This window comes from Sabethes cyaneus, chromosome 2 (genome assembly GCF_943734655.1).
Source record: "Sabethes cyaneus chromosome 2, idSabCyanKW18_F2, whole genome shotgun sequence".
In the NCBI taxonomy this organism is placed as follows: domain Eukaryota; kingdom Metazoa; phylum Arthropoda; class Insecta; order Diptera; family Culicidae; genus Sabethes; species Sabethes cyaneus.
This window is the reverse complement of record NC_071354.1, coordinates 14,952,215-14,974,816: the sequence shown is the minus strand read 5'-3', so window position 1 is coordinate 14,974,816 and position 22,602 is coordinate 14,952,215. Positions and strand designations below refer to the sequence as shown.

General features: G+C 38.7%; 1 protein-coding gene across 2 annotated transcripts in view; it reads left to right on the top strand.

Moving 5' to 3' along the window:
* Nucleotides 1–22,602, top strand: part of LOC128738571 (GTP-binding protein Di-Ras2) — a 177,208-nt gene that overhangs the window by 144,783 nt on the left and 9,823 nt on the right. For both annotated transcript variants that reach the window (XM_053833816.1, XM_053833815.1), the window contains exon 5: nucleotides 4,266–4,488. In XM_053833816.1, coding sequence (XP_053689791.1) covers nucleotides 4,266–4,488 — 223 coding nt within the window. The remainder of the gene's footprint in view (nucleotides 1–4,265; nucleotides 4,489–22,602) is intronic.

Genomic DNA, 22,602 nt, shown 5'->3' with positions numbered 1-22,602 from the left:
AATCCAAGTCCCGGACCAAGGCCAAATCCCCGATCCAAGTCTAATTCCAGGTTCAAGTCCAGGTCCATATACAAATTCAATACCAGACTCAAGTTGCAATCGAAGTCCAAATCTAAGTCCTGATGCAAGTCCACTCCCAACTCCTATCCAAGTCCAGATCCAAGTCCAAGTCCAGATCCAAGTCAAAGTCCAGATCCAAGTCCAAGTCCAGATCCAAGTCCTAGCCCCAAAACCTAGTCCAGCCCAGTTGCAAGTTCAAGTCCAGATCTAAGTCCAAGTTCAAAATCAAATTTAAGTTCAGATCCAAATCCAAACCCTGATTCAAGTCCAGATCCAAACTAAGCCAAAGTCTAGATCAATATCAAGTGTAGATTCAAGTCCAAATGAAGAACCAAGTCCAAGCCCCCGAACCTAGTCCAAGCCCAGATCCAAATTCAAATCCAGGTCCAGATCCAAGTCCAAGTCTAAATCCAGATACAAATCCAAGTCCAGATACAATCTAAGCCAAAGTCCAGATCCATGTCCAGATTCAAATCCTAGCTCAGATACAAGTCCAAGCCCTGCTTCACGTCCAGATCCAATCTAAGCTAAAGTCTAGATCCTAGTGCTTGCCCAGATCCAAGTCCAATATCAAGTGTAGATCCAAGTCCAAGTCCAGATCCAAGTCCACGTTCATTTGCTACTAAAACAATTAAAATTAGTTCGCAGGCTCAAAAGTTATAAATTAAAAACAAGGTCTAGGGGTGGAAATGGGCAATCACGATTATTTTTGTGACCATTATTATTAGTTTATATCCGGAAATCAACAAGACCTAATGCCGTTGGTTCTTAAAATAGGCGAGAAATTTACAGAATAATTGAAGAACCGAAACCAATAATACTAGACCAAGGCTTCTTGCAGTGTTCTAAAAAATACACTCCAAATTTTTTTAAGAAGAGATATACCAGCGTCTAGTAAAATCTTTATTACATTCTTCCCAGAAATTTATAATAGGTAATCCGAATTCCACACAGGTAGGAAGGCAGTTAAGAATTACAAAACTTTAAAATGAAAATAATAGATCTTCCATGTGAATGAAGAATTCGCTAATGGTTGAACAATTCTGGAGGATAACAAAAGAGAAAAAAATCGACTCTAAACTATCTTTTGTCATTTACCTTTCCATTCAATTGGGTGCTGACCTTTATTAATTCAATACCTCTCAACGAGTACGCCTTTCGAGAGACCTTTTTTCTCGCCAGTTCAGAAGGTTGGCCAATAAAGTAGAACGAACGGCGGGATGCTGGATTGGACAAATATTTCGTAGACCGAAACATATCCATGCTTGGTGCACAGCACAGACGCTGGTTTCAGTTGAAGTAAAATATTTAAGAGTATTTTTCCCACCCCGGCAAGCCCGGTAGTCGCCGGAAATTTTTGAATCCGTGCAGCGTTAAAATTCAGTGACAACCGCCAAAGGCGCAAATAAAAAAATGCCAAAAGTAAATACCATCATTGTGTGCTCACGGACGAATCCGTGCTGAAAGATAAGAGGGTCACATTTGTGCTATCTGTGTGCCACCTGACTGCCTCTATTTATAAGCTGACAACCTATGTCAGCGTAAGCACTTCATTCAAACTCGAACCTAGGCGAACTAGAGGAAAAGAGCAATACATGCTACAGATAGATATGGTCAAACGTTTCTGAGCATTTTCTTTATCTGTTGGTGTCTAAGTGTGGGTTGAGCTTTAAGGGATGTGTGCAACGTTTCAGTATCCTTTTTGCTCGACTACAAAGTGCAGCAATTCTCCGACACACCCGGGTAATATCATTGAGCTTTGCAACAATATACATACAGTAGGAATGGTAAAAGATTTTCCACTTCAGCATTTAGAAAGAGCAAAGACGATTGGATGCACCGGAAAGCAAAATCAGGACCTGTTGTCTGCTGCGTCGGTTGCCGGCAAATAAATAAGTTCAAAAGCTATCATCTCTTGTTTGCGTGGTGAATGTGAATTTATTTGTAAAAGGCAGCTACTGGCTGGCACGATGCAATGTGACTTGCAAGATGACAACAGTAAAGATGATTCTACTGGAATATCATAAAGTGCTTCGATAGCTTTCTTTGGGACTGCTTTCCCGGAATCAATTGCATACGAGATCAGTCGAGTCGGATTGAAAATTACTTATCCTAATAATGGGGAATTTTGCTAATAGATTGAGTTAATTATCACTCATCAACAATGGTATAATTCTGTGAATCCTTCTATGGAAGAGAAAGGAGCTTTTAGTCAGTTTCATTCTAATCCATATTACGTGATGCATGCTATTGAAGCCATATGGCTCAAAGGAATCTATAGTACAATTGCGAACAAAATGTGCAAAACGACTTCCATTTCTCTTCATTGCCCGTCTCGTTAGACATATAGAATCTCGTAAACGGATGAACTTTGCCCATAAATATCAGTCAAACTGCGTTGCACCAGAAAATCTCTGCTCTTATTATTACCTCTTACGGTTAAAAGTTCAGCAGAAACTTCCGCGTGGCGTCATTTGTGCTAGAAGGAAATCCTGACCTCCCGGCCCCCCATCATAGCAACCAACTAGAAGCCATTTAAATTCCACTCGTGCGAATAGCAGATAACATTTCTTTCGACAAACAATGTAAATAAAAAGTCAAGTGCTTCTGGTTTGTTCTTTCCCAGAGGAGACTTTTATCGCTAAAAATAGTCCCGGATGAGGAAAAAACATTTCCCATAAAAACGATCATCAACAAAAGATGCTGGCTAGCTGCGTGACCTGCTGCTATCATCGCGTGCTTGGTCTCGTGAATTCCCCGGGGACTAACGGTTCACTAGCTTGTCAGCAAGAGTCTGTCCTACTGACGGTCTGCGGGATAAACCGCTAAAAGACACCCATAGTCCTTCCCGCCATTTACACGTGTGTGGTTATTTACATGTGTGATTTTGGCATAAAAATACTTCGTCCTCGTTGAAAGATGATCCCGACGACGACGGTGCTACTGAGTGGCTTCTGTCACGCCAACTCGGGTCGGGTCGAGTCGAGGCTCAAGTCAAGTGTGCGTGGGCCAGGATTCACTGCCGATGGCTGACAAGGCCGGGAGATCAAGAAAGAAACACACAAAGCGTGCTGCCGGTGCTGCTGGGAACAACTTTCAGGTTTGAATTTTCCGCTACGTTGAAGTTTTTGACGCGACTTGCCTCGAGCGATGGCGGTGTGGTGGCGATGCGACGATAGCAAAACTTCTCAACTTCTCTCGTTGGATGTCATGTCGCGAAAGGTTGAATCCGGTTGGCATTTGTGTTAGCGGATAAATAGATGCAAATAGGGTGCATTTACTGGTAATGAACCCGTCGTTATCGCAGACACACATTCTTACTGCTTCTTTTTATGTCACTTTTCCAGTAAATAACCTATCAAATTGTGCGTATACTTCAGTAACAATTTGATTTGGTAGAAAAGTTCAATCATTCGATAGCCAATAAAATGCCCGGGGACTCTCTTCGCATGGTTTATTTCAATATTAAGTGTCAATAATGAAATGGAAAGAATAGTTGGAAAATACTATAACTTGCTAATTGAGTAACAACTTAAATGAAATCGTATTTTATAATTAATAGGAACAAATTCTGTTCTCAACAAGGCGAATACATTTTTGAACAGCGTTTTTATTTCCTCCACTCCTTGCGATGTGGTGTTATTCGTTTCCATTCACAATAGAGCAGGACTATAGTACTGCTGAAAAACATTAGAACTCGAATGGGAAGAGCATTTTTCGAGAACCACTCGAGTGTCTCGTCGTTACCCACGTGAACTCGGCACCAATTTATAGCCTGAAAATGAACAAAATTGTTTTTAATTAACCATTCGCTGTCCTATTTCTGTTGTTCTACTTCACATTTACACGTTTCGCATTTTATCTCGGTTGTTTTTTTTTTTGCACTCGTAATTTTTCTCCATCAACACCAGTTGTAAAGCGTTCAATTATTGTGTGTTTGCTTTTCCCACCGAAAGTTCTTTATTCACTTGGTATTCGTTTTTATTTTTGCTAGAACAACACTCGCCAATTTCTCACGCACATAAATTAATCATCGGGACCGGAAATTCAACACGTTCCGGCGCTTTATTTGCCGCAGCGCGGCAACGATGACAATTGCCGCCATAATCCCTGGAAACCCCTCCCCCCGGTTTTTCACCCACAACGAATCGCCCGCATCCCTTGAACGAACACCGAAACCAATTATTCTGTCCGTTTATTTTCAGACCACTGAAAAACGACGAAAACTCAATCAATTCTAACGTTCGGCACAAAATCGTTGTGATGGGAGCGGCCAAGGTCGGCAAAAGTTCAATCATCACGCAGTTCCTGTACAACTCGTTTTCGCCCAAGTACAAGCGCACCATCGAGGAGATGCATCACGGGCACTTTTCGGTCGGCGGAGTCAATCTCACGTTGGACATCCTGGATACGTCGGGATCGTACGAGGTGAGCGCATAAATTTCACTCAATTTTCTCCTCTACATTTCATGCTCTATGAAACGTTCGACGTCAAAGATCCTGTACAGTTCCCCATAGATCAAAAAAACACAAGCGTGGTTCATAATTCAATTACTTTGTGCAACCTGTCATTCGTGCTGGAAACACCCTCATCCGGTACCGCAAAGGAGCCAATTTTCCGGACAACGACACAACTCATGATGATACCGTTCTGCTAAAATACCTTTCTCTCAACTCTCAAGCATTCAAAACAGTACCGAATCATCATCCTTACGACCCATCAGGGAATAAACATCAAACGACTTCTTCTCATCTCGCTGACCTTTTCACCTAACCCCTGCTACGTGTCGCCACGAAAGCGTTCATCGGCGCAAAGAGCAAAGAGCATGTACGTACATAAACGTGGCTGGAAAATTAGCCCACATATGTTCCCAGAATGCACCTTACCCGAAACGGATGCCGGTCAACCGATTCCAGTTTGATACCATAACGTACCGGTTGCCCTTTCGAAAGGTGGTGGGAGGCTTGGAGCTTGTTGTGTTCCCCCCCATCATTTGACAACACAACAACCCATTGCGTGTGGTTCGGGTGGAGAATTTGTTTGCACAAATATTGTCTCTGCCTGCATAGCCTACCGTGCGTCGTCGTCGTCGTCGTCGTCTGCCAGTGGCTGTTTCGGTGAAAAACATCATCACGCGTCACAGAGCGTTCCCCTCTGTTGTCGGGTTTGGAAAATGTGTTGTTCTGTTTCCGGTTTTTCCTTTGCACTATACTGCAGCAGCACTGCATTGAACTCTCCGTGTATGTGTGCTATGATGATCGGGCAATAGTGCCAGGATGCCGTGTTGTGTTGCTATTTGGTTTTTGGGAGCCTAACCGCCTCGGGACTGCACACATGTGGGTTCGAACGAAACGACGAAATGAAACGTTCGATGTTTAACTGAATTAAGTTGATTAGTTATGGGCTTTGGGTTTCGAGATGTGTTTCAGTTTGGTGAAGTCGGTTTTAGATTGTCGTTGATAGGGCCGATAAATTAACTTTATCGATGGACCGTGATTGTGATTCCTAAGTTTTTCGTCTATATTGGAAGGTCATTTCATTACGAAGTTACTATCACATAAATTGGGAAAATTTATTTATTGTTTATTGAAAGGTTGAGTACAAAAATCGACCAACTCGTGATCAAACCGATGCTATCTATTTAGACCTGAAAGTTGCTTTCGACTATATAGACATCGGATTACTGTTAGCTAAAATAAAGCGACTAGGTGTTTCGACGGACGCCACCATTGGTTTAGATTTTACTTTACTAATCAAAGTTTGCGTGTCAAAGCAGGATCTACTGTTTTCAACTGCTTCTCTAAACGTTCAGGAGTGCCGCAAGGCAGCAAGCTGGGCTCGCTTCTTTCCTCTATTTTTATTAACGACGATTCGCTTTTGCTACCGCTTGACTGTCGATTGTTTTATGCTAACGATACGAAAATCTATAAAGTCACCACGTGTCAATGCGATTGTGTGGTTTTATAGAAATACTTGAAGCAAACTGCTTAACGTTATGTATTGCCTATTGCGCCAATCAAATATAACTGCTCCGTGTACAGTGTGTCAAAGATCATGAAGCCCTATTAGATAGTGAACTGATATTTAGGAACCACTATGACAGCATCATATTCCGGGCTAACCGCCCACTGGGACACTTTTTAAAATCGCTGATGAGTTTCGCGATCCTCTTTGCCTTAAACCGCTTTATTTCTCCCTTATCAAATCAATCCATGAAACGAATTCCGTTCTGTATTGCCCATTTCATGCTAATTGGACCAACAGAATGGAAATGCAGAAAAAATCTTCCGCTACGCGTTTCGTTATCTGCTCTGGAAAGATCCGCTGAACCTGCCATCGTATGAAGATCGCAGTCGACTTCATGGCATCCTGCCTTTGGAATCGAGACGACGCATCGCCCAAGTGATTTTTACCACTAAGTTAATATCCAACAAGGTCAATTGTCCGTAACTATTACAACAGCTTAAAATTGATGAGCGGTATTGTAAAAACAAAATTTTAAAGGATAGAAATAAAATTTGAATCAGCACAAGGCTTTGTTTCGCTTTCATTATAGGGATTTGCAAAGATGAAACAAATGAACCGGCCGCTGTGGTACAAAAGGAGAGAAGCTGACAAGGGAGGAGGGTATTTTGACAAGCATTCAATCAAAGCATGCATTAAAGACGTTTCCAAAACGAAAACAGGTGTGCAAATGACTGTAAGACAAAACGGGGTTGGCTTTTGACAAGAAGGGAGGTCCTAATCTTCTAAATATATAAAAATGAATGTATATTTGTATCACCGCTATAACTCCGGAACGCTTGGACGGCTCTTCATCCTGGCGTATATGAAATTAAATTTAAAAAAACTTTCCAATTGAATTCTACTATTTACTATTACGCCTACGACTTGCAGGCTTCATCAGTGTCTGTTTTCGAGTAGGCGAAATACGTATCTGTCACGAATAAATATAAATACTAGAATTTGATTGGAAAGTTTTTTTTTATTTAATTTCAGGTTTCGTGTTTTTTGACATAAATGGATGGTTGACAAAAGGGGAGTGGTCCATAACATAGAGGCAGTAGGTCTAAGGAAAACTTGTTTGTCGTGCATGATGCGAACTTCCAGAAAACAGATATACAAATGGATAAAAGGGAGGGATACATCCAAATGATAAAAATGTGATATGTTTCCTGCATCATGGGAATTACCATTTCTATGTGTAAGTGATTGGGACATAAAAGGGTACCGAGTAAGATCGGGCACTCAGCTAGTATGATACTAAAACGGACAAAAAATGCAACGATAACAAAAATGGTACGCAATGATTCAAAAGTTCATATTAAAATAACACAAGCTAATGGCATTCAAATATTACACAAAAATGATAAAAATATTTAACATATATGATACAAAAATGACATAAAATCTTATATATAAAAATGGATTTCTATCTGTCTGTCTGTCTGTCTGTCTGTCGGGTGTTCCTTATAGAATCAAAAACTACTGAACCAATCGGCGTGAAAATTTGCATGTAGAGGTTTTTGGGACCAGGAAAGGTTTTAGTGCTGGTTAGAGACCCCTCCCTCCACTAAGAGGGGGGGCTCCCATACAAATGAAACACAATTTCTGCATAACTCGAGAACTAATCAAGCAAATAGAACAAAATTTGGTATGTGGGTGTTTTTGGTGACAAGAATTTATTCTATGGTAAGTTGAGACCCCTTCCCTTTTTAGAAGAGGAATTATGACTCCTCTCCTCTTTAAGGGGGGGGGGCTTCCATACACATGAAATACAAATTTCCTCGTAAGTGGAGAACTAATCAAGCAAATGGAACCAAATTTGGCATGTGAAGGTTTTCGAGGGCAAGAATATTTTCTATGGTGAATTGAGACCCCTCCCCACTTTATAAGGGGGGGCTCCCATACACATGAAATACAAATTTCCTCATAACTCGAGAACTAATCAAGCCAATAGAACCAAACTTGGCATGTGGAGGTTTTTGGAGGCAAAAATATTTTCTATGATAAATTAGGACCTCTCTCCACTTTAAGTGGGGGGGCTTCTACACAAATGAAATACAAATTTCCTCATAATTCGAGAACTAATCAAGCAAATGGAACCATATTTGGCATGTGAAGGTTTTCGAGGGCAAAAATATTTTCCATGGTGAATTACCCACTTTATAAGGGGGGGCTCCCATACACATGAAATACAATTTTCTATGATAAATTAATACCCCTCCCCACTTTAAGAGGGGGGCTCCCATACAAACGAAATACAAATTTCCTCATAACTCTAGAACTAATCAAGCAAATGGAACCAAATTTTGCATGTGGGTGTTTTTGCAGGCAAGAATATTTTCTATGGTGGATTAGGACCCCTCCCCACTTTAGGAGGGGGGGCTCCTATACAAATGAAAAAAAAATTCCTCATAACTCGAGAATTAATCAATCAAATGGAACAAAATTGACATGTAAGTGGTTTTGGAGCCAAGATTTTTTTCTATGGTGAATTGAGATCCCTCTCCTCTTTAGAAAGCGAGTTATGACCCATCTCGCCTTGAAGAGGGTGGGCTTCCATTCAAATGAAATGCAAATTTCCTCTTATCTCGAGAACTAATCAAGCAAATGGATCCAAATTTGGCATGTGGGAGATTTTGGAGTCTTGAATTTATTTTATGATAGTTAGAGACCTCTCACCCCTGTGGTAGGGGTACATACAAATAAAACAGAAATTTTTGCAAAACTCAAAAACTAATCGAACTCGAGAAATTCGGTGCTTTTCCATAAAACATTAGTCAATAACAAGACCACAAAAATTATCTATAGTAACACTAGATCATTCAGGACGAGACGGCCACGAGTGTTGCCGGCGACCCGCCATCGGAAGCGCCGCCCACTGGGGGGAGGCAATGCCTCGCAGAAATCACTACTGTCTAGGTTTATTTGCTTTCCTAGGTCTACCTGGGTTTCCTGGAACGAGCGACAGCGAGTAAGGAGAGGATCGCGAAATGGTACTTTCCACAAAAAAGTTTTCCGTGAAATGGTACATTCCGCTGAAGGTTTTTCGCAAAATGATATTCGACGAAATGTTGTACAATCATGGCGGATATTGCTTTCCGCTTTCTGGCTATGCAATGAGGGGACAGGGGAGTTGTTTTCTACTTTACTGTGAGGAAAAATTGCAAATTTGTATATTAAACTACCCATTCCTGGTAACTAATAAGCATTAACATAAGCAGCAAATCAGCGTATCTGGCATTTTACACTGCACGTTGTTGTATATTAGCTTTTTGACTGCATAGGTGTTGTAAATTGGCATCCAAAATTGTATTCAAATTCTTCGTGTCGGCAATTAGCTGTAAATTAGCATTGTCAGCACTATAAGAAGATTATAAGTAAAGTAGCTGTATATTTTGCTAAAATAGCATTTAAGTAGCATTTAAGGCGACTTAAATGCTTATTGGCCTACATATGAATAGCATTGGTGATGCTTATTGGTTACCTGGGATGCTGTCATAGTTACGTAACTGGCAAAATGAATTATCTAAGGTTGAACTCCTCAGAAACTTGCAAAACTCGAGATTGTGACAAAGATAATCCGAGATTCATGATTTATGTACAACACAGGTTAATTTGTGGCAATACGAAGTTTGTCACTAACACTAAAATTTACTAAAATGACACAAAAACCGACGCGATTTACACAGACCTCTTGCTGCTTTTGATAAAGTTAATCATTGCATCGCTGTCGCTAAATTGAACCGTTATGGCTTTAGCGGTGATCTACTGTACTGGTTAGAATCGCATCTAACGGGACGAACGCTGAGTGTGAAAATCGGTGACGAGATTTCCGATTCGTTCCTTGCTACCTCCGGGATTGCACAAGGCAGCCTTCTGGGTCCGCTGGTATTTCTATTGTATTTTAACGATATAATCCATTCACTAGAATGTCCACGTCATACATTTGCGAAAGATTTAAAGTTATTTTACGCAGTTCATAACACTGACGATGCGTTGTTTCTCCAGCAACAGCTTAATACCTTTGCTAGCTGGTGCTAGACTAATCGAATGCTGCTAAATCCAACCAAATATTCGCTCATCACATTTTCGAGGAAAAATCACCCGCTACATTTCCAATATACACTAAATGGGATTCCAATTCAGCACGTCGAACAATTAAAGGATCTCGGCGTGTTACTTGATGTAAAGCTCACTTTCAAACAACACATTTCTTTCATTGTTGCCAAAAATGCCACAAGAGTTCTACTTTTGTATTTCTCTTATAAAAGAGAAACTCAAAGCGCTAATTTTTTTTAATGTTTGACAAAGTTTCTTTCGAAGCTGTTTAGCGTTCTGTGCAGCGAACTCAAGGCAAAGTTCCTACCTCAATTTCGAACTTTAAAGGCCCAATTTTGAACTATCAAGTTGCATGTTAATCTTACAAGCTGCATGTTAAACTTTCAAGTTGCTGCAATAATTTTATTGAGAACGAAGTGCAGTTTGCAAATCAAGCATCTGGTTGTTCAGCAAGCAAGTTCTGCAGAACTAAATTCAAAATCCGTACTTTTGATTGCTTGAGATATTATAAAAATGGCCCCAAAAATTATGGAAAAGTTTAATAAAAGAACTACAAACATGACACAAAAAGATACAAATAGGATGCATTTTTTTCTTTCCTTTCGTATTCGATTCTATAAATGGCTATAACGTAAACTTTTTTGGAAAGAGAGTAAATGTATGATGCACAAAATGATGAATTGGATGAACTGGAGAATTTCGCTACATGGACCTGAAAATTATTAGATGCTTCGGCAGATGAGACACGAACCCACAACTCACAATAGTCGGTCAAGTGTAAGATTTCGTCGGTAGTCTTATATCTAGTTTTGTCGCGTTCTTTCAATTTTTCAAACATTTATTTAGCGACAATATTTTTTTGTGTGGCTGCTCTTGTTCTGCCGCACAGAAGATAGATGATTATCTACTCGGTTTCCACTTGCCATAGAACCCAATATATGTTTGATCATCATACATTTACTTTGTTTCCAAAAAAAATGCTAGCAGGAAAAGGAAAAACGAGACAGAAAAAGAGGGAAAAACATGACAAAAACAGGAAAAACGAGACAATACAAACAAACGAGACGAGGAAAGACGGCACAGAAAACAAGAGTAGCTGGAAAAGAAGGAGAAGAAGAAGAAATGTTTGATAAGTGAGTGGTTGCCTGTTTTGATAAGTGAGTGGTCATAGGTTTAAAACTATTTAAGTAGAATCAGGCCATTCGGTGTCAAGTGACGGTGTCAGTTTCACATTCTTCTAAATTCAATCTGTCGAGCAAAATCAAAATGTTTAATTTCGAAAACGAAATGTAATACCAGGACTATGCCTTTGATTGTTTGTTCATCGACCAAAGTTTCCCTATCAGTAACCATATTTGACCATTAACATTTATAGAATGCACTAACTTTTATCGGACAAAAGGTTTTCATTCGTTGACATCAAAAATGAACTTGGTGTGAAAGCGACGTGAAAACGGTGGTCGTTGGTTACGCGGTGTGCCATTTCAATTGAATAAATTGTCGCTGTGAAACAAAATATTCTGCTGCCTGGTCGTATTACAGTTTCGTAAACTGTTTTCTTTCGGTCGGTTTTTCCAGCACGAATCTTTCCAGTTTATGTCAGTTGAAACAAAATTCCAGTTTGGAGCAACGAACCGCAACAAAACATCGGACCAAGCCGTGGAAAACTCTGGTGCACCATTTAGTTAGATGTTTTTTTCGTACGATGATGATTGTATATTTGCAAAACACTAACTGTAACTAAAGTGGTTTTCATACAGGATATGATCGTCCCCTTTGCTCTGTAGTTGGATAACCTCATTCAGTTAACAGTTTTGCTACCATCTTTTAGTTTTCTTCTCTTTTTTTAGGAGTTTCAAACATCACGGTTGGAGTAATAAAAAAGTAGTAATTAAAATCCCCAGTTTCCAGCACCAAGTGGTCGATATGTTCTCGTTGCACTCGCACGGGAAGGAAAAAAGTTAATCTCTTTTCCCGTCACGGTGTTCCACGGCATGTTTGGACAACGGAATACGGACAACAAAAACGCACCACATCACAAGTGCGATTGCTCACACAAACCAATCACGATACGACGCCGGTCGGTGAGGTGTGCACGAACGAATTGCAAAAATATGCATTGGAATATCTGCATTTTCTAATTAAGCTGACTGTGTGCGTTGTCTGTGTGTGTGTATGTGGAAAAGTGGTTTTTATCTGGGCCTTGCAGTGATGGTTTTATTTCCGGCTGAGAGAATAATATGGTTACACCACCGCAGCACAGTGCATCACACCGCACCGCACCGCACCGGCACGGTACGGTATCATACACGATGCCGGTTGTTTTTGACTGGCAAACAAGTTGTGTGCAAACACATACAAACCGTTATGTGTTTGCCTTTCCAACAAAGCAAACGGAAGCTATCTTCTATTTTTTCTCAATTTTGCTAAAAGGTGTAATTTCCGGTTTCAATGAAAATAAAATGAATTGGTTCGTCACGTTGACTGCTGCTGCACCACAGCTTTCATTATGAAGCTTTCTGTGTATGATTTGAGAATACTTTCGAATTGTGAAAGGACACGTACGTTAAATAAAAAAAAAAACTTTTTGCATTGCTTGCCATAACTGGAAAGTTAAATGGCGTGGAAAAAATAAACTTTGTAGCTGACAGAGCATTGCTGCAGTTCATATTGTCTGTCTAAAACTGTTCGTCCTTCGTGCGAATCGAATGGCTCGTTTGAATGCTGAAATGTGAAGAGAGACTAAAATTATGCATTTAAGATGAAAAGAACCTTTCTGTGGAGATGCAACCGAAATTTACCTGAGTAAAAGGCAGTTACAGTCAGACTCTGACTTCTTATTTCTAATCACTGGCTTGACCAGATAGGAGTAGGTACACAGAGGAACGTACCGCTCCTGCTCTATAAAATAAAATATAAAACTATGAAATATTTATGAGTAAATTATTTCAAGTCTAGTTTCATGTCAATTACTAAGTGTAATTGCAAGTCCAAGTTCAACTTTAATTTTAGGCCCAATTTCAAGTATAATTTCAACCTAGTCTGATTTCAAATCTAATTTTCAGTCTAGTTATAAGTTTTTTGTAAAGTGGCGGAGTTTTTTTGATGCAAAGAATGATAACATGGATGATGAAAATTTTGATTCGAGGCCAAAAATATATTAGGTCGTTCAACGGCAGATTCTCGGTTGATACTCGAGCGTTTTTGCAACTAAACTACCGCCGCACCCTTATATTAGATGGTCCCATGTCTTCTTTTTAACTCTCCAGTTTTTTTATCAATCCATACACTAGATATACACTAGTTCGAAAACAGACACTGAGAAAGCCTGTAAGTCGTAGGCGAAATACGTATCTGTCAAGAATAAAATATACATAGTAGAATTAAATTGGATCAGTTTTCTTTTTATTTAATTTCCAGGTTTCGTATTCTACTAAGACGCTCCAAAAACTTCAGTCATTCCATACACTAGTTCTAAGTATGTTCCGATTTTGTCTACCCCCGATTTTATCAACTTTTTATCTCGATTTTGTCAGCTTATAAATTTTGTTTAACTTTTGTGCTTTTAAACGTAATTTATAAAACTTTTCAGTCTGCTTGAAACTATTCTGATTCTCTAGGAAGAGTTTTTGAATAAAATGATACCTTCTTTCGAGTAATTCGGGGTTAAAATTTGGGTATGTTTATAGTAAAAGTTCTATAGTTCCTAAACAAGCAAAGATAGAGGTATACTATATTCAGCAATTTTGTGTATTTTTACTGGTTGTACAAATTTGTGAAACAGAAAAAGTCATAAAACAACTGCAAGAACAGCTAGAATTGAAAAACTAATTTTAACGATTTTTCAGTTATGAGAAATAGGATTTCTCTATCTTTGCTGAATACAAAGTTACTGCCTTCAGCAAAATTTCTTATAATAATATGCTGTAAAACTTTGCAGAACACATCAATGTGTTATGTTGAAACTGAAGAAAAATAAAATTTTTATTGCACTTTTAGGGGGATTAATCAAAATTTAAATTCCGCTAGACGATAGAACTTTTAATTTTAAGAAACTCTTTCAAGGGTTCTGTAAACCTAAAACCAAGTTTTCCTGCTCAAAGCTAATGAGCACCAAAAAAGCTTCTGGACCGGTGTGCTGTGCGAGGTTCATTGAGCTTTCGGTTGACTAATTGAGGGTTAAAATTTAATAGTAGAAGTTTTCGATATTACAAGGTCTTAAGTCTTGAATTTTGAAAAAAAAATCGAAAAAATTTCCCGATTTGGTCAGTTTCCCCATTTTGACAGCCCAAAATTCAACATGGGGCTGACAAAATCGGAACATTACTGTATTTTGAAATATTTTATTTTTCTTTTTCTTCTTTATATTATCATGATAAGGTTTGTTGTTGTTCCTGAGTTATTGTTGAAAAATTCGGTTTTTCTCAATATTTACCCAGCCTAAAAATTCATATCTTTGAATGAATCTTTAATGAAATAAAATGAAATATGAAGATAAATTATCTTTTATTTACGGCATATTTACGGATAGATTACCGATGGATCTAGCTGCTCTCCAAAAACGGAAAAATGAGACAAAAGGAGAAAAACCGTAAAAGAGAAACTGGCATGAAAATAAGAAAACCGAAAGAAAAACATAACAGAATGGGAGGTAAAATGGGACATCAAAAGATAACAAAACATGTAGAAACACGAAAACGGCACAGAAAAGGAGGGAATTTCTAGCAAAAAGCGGAGACTGAACAGAAGAATAGGAAGAACAAAAGTTAAAAGAAGGAAAAATGAGGAAATGGAAAAGAAAAGCAGGGCAAACCGGATGAAAAAGTAGAAAAAACGAGACAAATAAAGGATACTAAAAAATGTAACACAAACGGGATGAAACGGAAAAGAACGTGAGAGAAAAACAGGAAAGTAGCACAAAAAAGAAGAAGAACGGAACAAACGAAATCGATAAAAATAGAAAAAGGGAGAAAAGACGAAAACCGAACCCGAAAAAAGAAAAGAGACAAAACAGGACAGAACATACCTATAATCCAGAAAGAAAAACTGAGCCTGAAAACGAGAAAAAAGGAAGTAAAAAGACAAAAACGTTACAGAAAATAGATAAACAAGAAAATCCGGACTAAAAAGGACGAAAAACGAGACAGGGAAAACAGAGAAATAAGGGCGCAGTAAAAAGAAAAAAGAGAAACAAAACAAAAAGAAGGAAGAGCGGACAGAAAAAGAGGAACGCGGAAGGGAAGAGAAGAAAAAAGGAGAACGGAGGAAAAAAGTTTGACAAAAAAGACGGGAAAACGGGAAAGAAAAATTGGGAACGCATGAGAAACCAAGAGAGAAAAAGAGAAAGTGTGTGTATGTGCGAGAGAGAGAGAGGAAACGGGATATGAATGGAGAAGTTTGTACAAAAAGCGGGAAAATGAAATAGAAAAATAATAAAAGAAAAACAGGAAAACGGACCGGAAAACGGAAAAAAGGTTACACGGAAAAACAAGACGAAAAAAGGAAGCAAAAATAGAATGAATGAGACACAAAAACGTCAAAACTAGGAAAAACGAAACAAACAAAAACAGAAAACGAGAAGACAGGGGAAAAAGAGAGTTAGAAACCGACGAAAACTAGAAACGAAAATGGAAAAAAGAAAAGAAAAGATTGGAAATGGGAAAAAAGAGGAAACGAAAATAAAAACGGAAGGAAAAAAAAGAAAAATGTGCACCGAAACCAAGAAAAAAAGAAAATCAAAAACCGAAACAGCAGAAAAACAAATCAAAAAATGAAAATGGGAAAAAGAGAAAACGAGAGGTATAATGCATAGGAGAATAAGACGAAAGCTGTCAATCAATGTCAATGTGTCTAATTCTGTGTCAAGTAAAACGCCAAGTCCAAATTAGTCCAAATTCATGTTTCTCCAGTGCCAAGTTCCATTTAGGTTATTTAGGCTTTTCAAATCTAATTTAATTGCACTTTTAAGTAATACTATGATTCCAAGTCCAATTTATCTAATTTATCCCCTTAAGGATGGTGCGTTTTTCGCAATTTTTCAGAAAATTGTATGGAACTTTTCCTAGAACGTATTTACTATCGGAATAAAGTTAAGTTAAAAGTTAAATTATTTATCTTACGCTGCTTTACTTTTCTACTTTTAAGATTAAGCGACCGATTTTAACCTTTTTACCAAAAGCGTTTACCTACACAATTGTGTGCACGGATGAAAGAGAAACGTGCCAGAATGGGAAGAAATACGGGACGTGAACAGAAAAAAAAGTGTAGTCAAGAAAACGAGAAATAAAAAGAGGGAAAACTATGAAAAAATAGAGGAGACAGAAAAAAGGAGAACAAAATAAAAAAGAAGATAAATGAGAGAAAAAAAGAAAAACAATAAAGAATACGAAAGAATTGAAGAAAGAACATCAAGACAAACTGGACAGAGAGGAGAAAAAACGAACACAAGAGAGAAAAACGGGACTAAAAAGCAAAACTGAAACGGAAGACAAACAGGATAAAACGGAAACGAATGTGACAGAAAAGCAGGGAAATTATAATATATTAAGAGGAAGAACGGAACAGACAAAAACGATAGAAAGAGAAAAAAGGCGAAAACTGGGATCGAATAAAAAGAAAAGAGACAAAACAGAACGGAAAACGGGCTTGAAAACGAGGAGAAAAGGAAAGAAAAAGACGAAAAACGAGACAGAAATAAGAAAGAAAAGCTGGTCTAAAAAGGATGAAAACAGGAAAAAAACGGAACGAAGAAATAAGGTTGTAGAAAAAGGAAAAACAAAAGAGATAAATAGGCAAAAAAGACAAGACGGGACCAAGAAAAAGAAAAATAGAAGGGAAAAGAAAAAAATAAGGAATAAAAGGAGTACGAAACAAAAAACTTGAAAAAAGGTGGGGAAACGGGAGAGAAAACGAGATAAGAAAGGAAAGAATTTCAAGTAGAATTTCAGGTTCATTTCCAAGTCTAATTCAATTTCAAATTTAAATTTCAAATAAAAACTGTCCAAATTACTCTTATTTTAAGTCCAATTTCAATTCCAATTTTAGGTCCAATTTTTTGTACAATTTAAAGTAATGCTTGAAGTCCAAATTAGTCTTAATTTAAGTCTAATTTAATGTCCTATGTCAAAACCCATTTTAAGTCAAATTTCAACTCTAATCAGTCAACTTCAACTCTAGTCCAGTTCTAGTCCAATTGCAACTTTGATTTAAAGTCCAATTACACCGGAAAGTCCGGAGTTTTCAATCTAATCCACCGGTATTGTTTGTGATAAATAATGCAGGTATACCTTAATAGTTCGTACAGACGTACACCTTTGCTTAGTTTAGCGTACGTACTATCAAATCACAAATTTAAATACTGAAACATTGTTGTATTATGCTTAATATTGCATGAAATTGCATATACTATTGAATAAATAAACATTTTAGTGGTATTGACTTAGTATAGCAGTTCATTTCTAATATTTTTAAATCAACGACTTTCCCCACTGTGAAGCATGGAATAAAACAAGTAAAGTGTTGTTGGAAAATGTACGTATTATCAAGGCTACTAACGTACTAACGTACGTTTTAAATTGCTCATGACAAAAGCTTTAGTCAGCTTTAGTCAAGCATTAAAGTATTGCTAAAAAATGTAATTTCAAACTTCCTCTGACCACATTTTTTCCCCATGCATTACCCCACAGCTACAATTTACCACCTCAATTCTCCAATCACTTGTTAGGTAGAGTTGTAAATTTGTTCCCTCTCGCGTATAATTAAAACGGTTGCCATTCAGGTCCGACACCGACACAAACCGGGCTGTTAACGTTTCCGATCAGAGCTATCACTACATCGGACTGGATGGATGGAGAATGGCAGATTAAATTGTACCTTGCTAACACAAACCCTGCCGGATGTTTTGCAAACACGCTACCATCGCATCGCGCGTCGGTTCCCATCCATCCGTCGGTGGTTCTGCTTTTTCAAAAGCGGAAAAATCCAACCAGCTAGCGGCGGGCCCCACTGCGATTGCCAATAATGCAGCAGTTTGGTTGGCAAATAGCGCAGTGATGCACTATCGAGTAGAAAGTAGAGCTTTCGGAATAAAAAGCGACCGGTGAACCGGTGCTCTCCATGGCAGTACCAATATTTACTGTCGTCACGTCACTCGGTGCAAATTCCGCTGGTTCAAAAAGCAACGGGAAGGTCGACCGGGATAAGTGACACCTATAGAGGGAGTTGTTAGTTGTCAGCCCGAATAGTAACATACAACTATGTTTTAACTGAACGGGATTAGAATAATAAACTGTTTTTTGCTGATTTTAGATTCTGTTACAACATTGGGCAAAGGTCAAAAGTAGGAAATTCAACTAAAATTTCTGTAAAAATTTTGAATTTGAATTTCAACTGGTTTTTAACAACATATTTCAAATTTTACAACGCCTTTTACATTAAATAAAATAACATTTTTGCCACGATCTACCATTCGGGAGTTCCAACATGGAAGTAACTACATGATAATGATTCTGGCACGGTACTCCACACCTACTACTACCGCTATCTAGGCAGGGTTAGGTGGTTCCGGATTGATTCACGGCGAGTCCGGAGTTGATTCAGGAGAACACGACATCAAACATGATGTGCACCATCATACCGTTTGGTGGATGGCGGATATCGCTCCACGGGTGGATATATAATTAAAACTCGGTGCAAGTCTTTGCACTGCACACAGAGAGCGTGCTCGTACAAGTTTAAATCCCCCTAATACAGCCATACAACCAGTTGTGCACATACCTAGATAGACATAGAGCTTCCGTGCCGGTAAAAGATGCTACGCTGTTTTAGTTTTAATCCCAAAATTCATTTAAAGTTCTATCAGGAGGCCCTATACATGGGGCCCGATGAAAGAGGCAATATTAGTCAAAGAGCGTGTTCAACAAGCGTTTAATTTCAATTTCCTGTTAACTATCAACCTGTTAAGAATTATTCCTGTTGTTAATGAAGCAAAAATTCATGAAACATACCTTGTAATTAGTACGAGAAAATTAGCACAAATGTCATATGTGGAGCATTGCAATGTTGTGCAAATTAAAAAAAAATGTTTTTCTGAAAGGTACTATGGACTCTACTCGTGACGTGTGACAATTCAAGTGTTCTTAGGAAATGTGTACGTATTTTCATGTGGCATATGGTTGTTCATAGTACTTGTCTAATATATATTTTTGGCTGCAAATAATCATAAAGTGTATGAATTGAAAGCTCTATAAATTGTAGCTACTTTCAGCTTCCTTTTCTTTTCTCTCTATGGAGCTGCCATTACCATCTAACAGTTCCGAAAAGCTCACGAAGCATACGGTGGGTTTTGATTTCTGGTACTGCTGGAGTCAGATTGACCCTTGTGCTCAATATGCTAGGATATGGAAGCTAAAGGTTGCATCAATAATTTTCACAAAAAGGAAATTGAATCACAACATGGGGATACTGCTGGATCAGTGTATTAAATGCGAATGAAGATTACCGATATAAATGTCAATAGTGCACAGCCACTTGCGAGTCTAGGATGGGGCACACTGTGGCACATGCTCTATCCATTGTTTAGAGCTTGAGGTCGTGCATTATGATTTTCGAAAGAAGTCCTATGTTTCATTAAATCACAGTTCTCTGTTCACAGATTTATATACAGCCATAGTTTATAGAGTTAATAATGAAATCAATATTTAAATGTTTCCTTTTTCAGAAAACTCTTATAAAAACGAACGTGTAGGGCTGTTGCTACATATTTTCGTTTGCTTTCAATTTTAGAACTATATGCCTCAAGAAGTGCTTCATCTGTTGCACCAAACTGTTGAGTTTGATGAGGATAATTATCATCATAGTGTTGTTGTATCCTTATATTTACTGGCCGATTTTCCTTAATTTTAGTTGATTGGAACATTTTTCAGGGTAAATGAACTGAAGTTTGGATGATAATAACATAATATTCAGGTACTGAATTAAATGAATTCTTTACGGGAGTTCAGCATCACTTGCTTTTGTGACTCGTTGTTGCAAAAATCATTGATAACGACTTCTTCTAAATCCGTAATGCAATCGCCTCTTGTTGCGATGGCCCAGTGCCAAATCCCGAAAGATTGTGATCGTGTTGCTTTCTATGGAATTATCGGAAAAAATGCCCACATTTTCATAAAAATCAGCACCTGTTTCGAATTTAGTGAAACAGCTCGAAGATGACATCTATCGAAATTTATCTATCTATCTATCTATCTATCTATCTATCTATCTATCTATCTATCTATCTATCTATCTATCTATCTATCTATCGAAATAATGAGTAAATAATGGATTTAAAAGGAAAAAGTGTCACCTTCCTCAATTAACGAATTTTATTGTTGTACAAAATAGTATAAAAGTGATACAAAAATAATGGGAGTCCCACGTCAAATTACATCACGAAAAAAACGCTGTAGCAAATAACCCTTTGGCGGCATGCGGCCAAAATGGATGTTCTTTTAGTGATCAGAATCACAAGCGTGTCGTGAAAGCATTTAAGCGGAATTCCACTGCTTCGGTCAGGGATGTGGCCAAAAAGTTGAATTGGTTCAAGTCTTTCGTTCAGAGAGCCAAGGTCCGGGAGGACCTGCATTCCGGCAGCTTCCGGGGCTACTGTTCTTCACCGCCCTGCACAAGTTTGCGTTCCGGAGGAAGTACGAAAGCAGAAACTTTCAAAGATTGCCTAGAAATACATGATTTGGCAAGCGTACTTTGGTAAACGGGACTATCGGGACGTGACTACCGGAACTGTAAACGGGCAGATCCACCTCAAGGAGTAGCTACAGAAGCGTCTGCTTCCTTTCTTGAGACAACACGAGAGGCCTACGGTCTTCTGGCCGGATCTAGCTTCGTGCCACTATTCAAAGGATGTCCTGGAGTGGCATAAGCTAACGGGGACATGAATCCCCCCAACGCACCGCAACTAAGGCCCATCGACAAATACTGGGCTATTACCACAGAACAGAAGTGGAAGTCCGAACGATTCGGCGATCAAAATGGTAACAGAGTCTTTTTTGCTTTTATTTTTCTTTTGGGAAGGTTTTCGCATAGAAGCGAAAAACAGCAATATAAGAAGAACACTAGCTATCTATCGTATAGCAGCTTCCATATGCTTTCGTGTGCATTCGTAACCGTTCGGGTGTTTTCGTGAAAAAAAAGTGACTCGCCACCGCCAGGTTCGCTAGTATCTGCAGAAAGTAGCATGTACGTGTTTGGATTTTGACTTCCACTTCTGTTCTGTGCTATTACCCAAGTAACACACTGTTTGCCTATTTAGTTGAAGCAACCCGATTACGACTAAAATTAGTTATAAATAAGTCATCACAACAGATTTGCAACAACTGTGTTAGTAGGGTATGAAGTAGGTACTACGGAAGCATCCCAAGGAGGTCAAATCTGAGGAAGACATGAAGACAAAGTGGGTCTCCGTGCAGAAGAAGCTGCAGCCAGATGTTGTACAGAACCTTATGAGTGGTGCTAAGCGTAAGATGTGAACATACGATTATGGTAATGAAGTTGAATGAAATAAATATGTCAAAAGCTTACTAATGGATTATATTTTATTGTCTAAAAGTTTGAAAAGTATCGGTCAACTAGGTAATCTTGTACAGCGGTTTTTTGTGATGGAATTTGATGTGGGACACCCTTCAGGTTTTACTCAGGACTGGACTCTAGACTGGACTATACTCTGGATTGAATTGTATTCTAAACTGGATTCGACTCTGAACTAGATTCTGGCTAGATTCTACACTGAATTGAATTCTGAATATGGAATGGAGTCGAACAAGTTTGAATTCTGGACTCTCTACTGACCTGGACTGGATTGAATTAGGCTGCTAAGGAACCTGAACTGGACTAGATTCTGGACTAAACTCTGAATGAGATTGAACTTTAAACTACATGAAATGTAGGCCGGACTGAAGTCTCGCCTGCATTGGAATATTTACTGAACTAACTTTCTTACTTACTTATGTGTCCATGTCCGCCGGTCCGGCAGAACAAAGGGATGAAATCAGAGATCTCCACTGCTGACGGTTACCCGCCATGGCTTTTACCTGTCGCCAGGACAGGTTCTCGTCTACAGCCCGGATGTCGTTGGCTAAGCTCCGTCGCCATGAGCCTCTGGGTCTGCCTCTCCTACGCTGTCCTTGTGGATTCCAGTCGAGTGCTTCTCTGCAAACCTCGTTCGCTCCTTTCCTCAAGGTGTATCCGATCCACTTCCACCTACGTTCACGAATTTCTGTGGCTATCGGCCGTTGATGACACCGACGATGAAGTTCCTCACTAAACACTTAAAAAAAGAACCGAATTCGGCAAAATATGGCCGAAATTTCAACAGCCGAACGTTCGGCAAAAAAAAAACGATGGTGCAAATCGACGTTTACGGATCTTTAGTAACGTTTGATAAAATAAATAATTTTAATATTTTTTTTGGAACGATGGTT